This window comes from Bison bison, unplaced genomic scaffold (assembly GCF_000754665.1).
Source record: "Bison bison bison isolate TAMUID 2011002044 unplaced genomic scaffold, Bison_UMD1.0 scf7180017864378, whole genome shotgun sequence".
Taxonomy (NCBI): Eukaryota; Metazoa; Chordata; class Mammalia; order Artiodactyla; family Bovidae; genus Bison; species Bison bison.
Genome location: NW_011494950.1, coordinates 3,901,737 through 3,906,144, shown reverse-complemented (window position 1 = coordinate 3,906,144; position 4,408 = coordinate 3,901,737). Strand labels below are relative to the sequence as shown.

Genomic DNA, 4,408 nt, shown 5'->3' with positions numbered 1-4,408 from the left:
AGTTGGCAAAGCCTGCATGCCCATTTCTGGAGTTAATACTGTGTAGGTGGAGGAACTGAGGTCCAATCCTGCACTCCCTGCAGTTGCTCTGAACAACTCGGTAACAGTTCTGCGTTTTGGCCTTGAAGCGTCTCCAATTTGGTCAGATTTTGCATCGCCCCATAACATTGTTTCGGGGCCTGGGGCTGGCCCCTCACCCAGTTTCCCGAGACCGGAGGAAGTGGCTTTCCCTGTAAGTCAGTTTTAGAACGGCAATCCCTTGCCCAGTGTCTGCCTTTCTTACACCTAGGACAAAGGTTAGGGGTTTGAGCAGGTCTCCGGGCCTGCTTCTGTGGGCAATGGGCAGCCTGATGACCCATCTGGCCACAAGAAAAGCAGCCAGAGCCAGGGATTCGAAGCCGACCACTAGTTTTATCCCGCTTTTGTTGTTGATACAGTACTTCTTTGACTGTCTTTCCTTGTAATGCCGCGGCCAAAGTTATGCCTTGAACGTATGAAGGGCCGACATCAGCACAAATCCGTATATAGTCAGATAAGCCTCCCTTTTTCCTGTAAGGTCTCAGGGCAGCTTGACAAGCCGAATTGGCATTCTCATAAGCAAGCTGTTTAGTCAACACCATCCCCGCCTGCTCATCCCCTATCATTTTACCAATTGTCTCAAGCAGGTGGGCAACAAAATCCTGATATGGCTCATCTGGCCCCTGGCGAATTTTAGATAAATCTTCAGACGTTTTATCAGAATTTGGAAGCTTTTTCCATGCTTGTAGAGCCGCAGCACTAATCTGAGGGTAGGCTCCAGGTAAATAATTAAGTTGACTATTAGTGTCTCAATATTCTCCCTCTCCCACCATCATTTCATAAGTGGTGTTCAGTCCCTGTCGCCGATTGATATCGGCTATGATCCCACATTGCTCAGCAAACTCAGATTTCCATAGTAAATAATCTCCTCCAGATAAACAAGCTCAAGCAACCTGTTTCCAATCATTAGGTGGCAGATTTTGATTTCCTAAAGCCTCTATAATAGCCTGAGTAAACGGCGCAGTCGGGCCATATTGTGCACAAGCCATTTTTAACTCTTTCAGTTGCTTAAAGGGCAGCGGCTCATAATACCTCTGCCGTTGAGCATTTTCAAACACTGGATAGATTCCTGAAAACCCGGGAATATGTTCTCCTTCTTCATTAGCTCGCTTAATTGTTTGTTGAAGAGGAGATAATAATATCTCACTTTTAATTTTTATGTTTTCACCGGGCAAAGAAGCAGGGATAGATATAAGCTCTCGCGGTTCTACGAAAGGCGGAGGTGGATCGAGTCCAGCAAGAACCGAGGGAGGATATGCTGGAGGCGCAGGCTGGCTGGAGTGGGAGTCTCCCTGTGCATCCTTTTTTACTGCTATAACAATCTTCTGAATTAAATTCTCCAGCTGTTCTTCAGAAAGCCCTGAATGCTTTAATTCCCCTTTTCCCGGGGGTGGGGGATTCCATGTTAACCATCATCTCCCAAGGCATATCCTCTCTATGGTACTGAGCCGCTTGTTCATTTAACTCTTTCTGTTCATCAGAGCTTAACACATCATCACTCCCTCCAGCCTTATAAGCTGTTCCCTCAGGCACAGCATAAAGCGGCTCAGGTGGAGGGGCAGAAGGCTCTGTAACTTCGGGTCCTGTGGAATCCCTGAGAGCCGTTTGAATTTTATGTCCCTCATGTTCAGGATCCAGGCAGTCTCTTATGAGAGTCCACAAAGAAAAAGCATCCACAGGAACACGATTGGGACCATGTAAGGAATAATATGTCTGCAATTGTTTTCCTACCTTTTTCCAAGTTTCCAGACTAACTGTTCCTTCCTCTGGAAACCAAGGACAAACCTCTGCTATAAAAAGTAAAAACTTTTCTAGCTGTAACTTATTTACATGAATTCCCCTACCTTTTAACATAGTTTTCAACATATGTACAAATAACTGGCGGCTATTGCCTTGTCCCATGATTTATTACTCTCGACAATCACCCTCCCTGCCCTTCACTTTTAATTACTTAGGAATTCCTCTTCACTTACCTCAATCTTGGCGGGCAGCAGCCGTCGTCGCACTCCGATTGTCGAGTCCCTGTTCGGGCGCCACCTGCCGGAGCCAGCCGGCAAAGTCGATCAGGTCCCGAGAACGTGCACGGCGGGGCTAAGAAAGAAACTAAAGCAAGAGATTACAAAGATGGGGTCGAGAGGTTCAGACACGTCACCACGAAGGGACGCAGTCTGACACCAACTTTATTCAACATCTCATATTTATACAGAAAAGCGTGAGAAAGACAAGACAGTTGACATTTTTTCTTGGTTGGCCTATACATCTTACAAACAGTCACAAGAAATCTTGAGAGCATGGGAATGGCTCCCTGTTATTATTTCTTACACCAGATAACATTTCTCTGTGCGTGAGAAGTTTGCACAGAACTCCAGGTGCCTGCAGTAAATAAGCGCCTAATCTCTGGGGTGGCGGGACAGAGAGCTATGTTTGCAAGCAAACCCTCAAGGACTGAGGCAGCTCCCAGACCTGTGTCCTTCAGACAAAGGACCCCGTTCTCACGGGCAGCTCCCCGCAAAGAGTAAAGTAAATTCAAGAGTAAGAAAACAATCCAATAAAAAATTCACAAAACTTTTGAGCAGACGGATCACCAAAAAGACATACTGATGGTAAAATACAAATGAAAATATACTCATAATTATTTGTCTTTAAAGAAATGCAAATAATTTTATACCACCATTGTAGTGGTACCAGATACCACTATGTATCTAACAAAATGACAATAAATTTTAATTTTTTTAAAAGGAGAAGGAATTAATAATGCCACATAGCTGCAAAGACTTAGAAAAACTGAACATCAATTCATTACTTGTGGAAACACATACTGCAGGATTTTTTAGAAAATAGGCTTGCAATGTCTTTTATTTTTTTTTATATATTTATTCATGAATCAGCCATGGCTGTACATGTGTTCCCCATCCTGAACTCCTCTCTCATCTCCCTCCCCATCCCATCCCTCTGGGTCATCCCAGTGCACCAGCCCTGAGCACCCTGTTTCATGCATCGAACCTGGACTCGCAATCTGTTTCACATATGATAATATACATGTTTCAATGCTATTCTCTCGGATCATCCCACCCTCGCCTTCTCCCACAGAGTCCAAAAGACTGTTCTATACATCTGTGTCTCTTTTGCTGTCTCACATATAGGGTTATTGTTACCATCTTTCTAAATTCCATACATATGCATTAGTATACAGTATTGGTGTTTTTCTTTCTGGCTTACTTCATTCTGTCTAATAAGCTCCAGTTTCATCCACCTCATTAGAGCTGATTCAAATGCATTAATACTCCATTGTGTATATGTACCACAGCTTTCTTATCCATTCATCTGCCGATGGACATCTAGGTTGCTTCCATGTCCTGGCTATTATAAAAAGTGCTGTGATGAACATTGGGGTACACGTGTCTCTTTCAATTCTGGTTTCCTCAGTGTGTATGCCCAGCAGTGGGATTGCTGGATCATATGGCAGTTCTATTTCCAGATTTTTAAGGAATCTCCACACTGTTCTCCATAGTGGCTCTACTAGTTTGCATTCCCACCAACAGTGTAAGAGGGTTCCCTTTTCTCAACACCCTCTCCAGCATTTATTGTTTGTAGATTTTTGGATAGCAGCCATTCTGACCATTGTGAGATGGTACCTCATTGTGGTTTTGATTTGCTTTTCTCTGATAATGAGTGATGTTGAGCATCTTTTCACGTGTTTTTTAGTTGTATGTCTTCTTTGGAGAAATGTCTATTTAGTTCTTTGGCCCATTTTTTGATTGGGTCATTTATTTTTCAGGAATTGAGCTGCAGGAGTTGCTTGTATATTTTTGAGATTAATTATTTGTCAGTTGCTTCATTTGCTATTATTTTCTCCCATTCTGAAGGCTGTCTTTTCATCTTGCTTATAGTTTCCTTCGTTGTGCAAAAGCTTTTAAGGTTAATTAGGTCCTATTTGTTAACTTTTGTTTCTATTTCCATTACTCTGGGAGGTGGGTCTTAGAGGATCCTGCTGTGATTTATGTCAGAGAGTGTTTTGCCTATGTTTTCCTCTAGGAGTTTTATAGTTTCTGGTCTTATGTTTATATCTTTAATCCATTTTGAGTTTGTTTTTGTGTATGGTGTTAAAAAGTGTTCTAGTTTTATTCTTTTACAAGTAGTTGACCAGTTTTCCCAGCACCCCTTGTTAAAAAGACTGTCTTTTTTCCATTGCATATTCTTGCCTCCTTTGTCAAAGATAAGACAGTATGGTACTGGCACAAAGACAGAAATATATATCAATGAAACAAAATAGAAAGCCCAGAGATAAATCCACGCACCTATGCAATGTTTTTTAAAATTAAACACGTAT

General features: G+C 42.4%; 1 protein-coding gene across 1 annotated transcript; it reads right to left on the bottom strand.

The window, feature by feature from the left end:
• Nucleotides 1–32: 32 nt before the first annotated feature.
• LOC105001076 (endogenous retrovirus group K member 113 Gag polyprotein-like) lies at nt 33–1,980 on the bottom strand. The gene is given in 2 exon segments (XM_010857196.1): nt 33–1,445; nt 1,489–1,980. Coding segments are annotated over 2 exon segments (1,905 nt in total).
• Nucleotides 1,981–4,408: the final 2,428 nt, after the last annotated feature.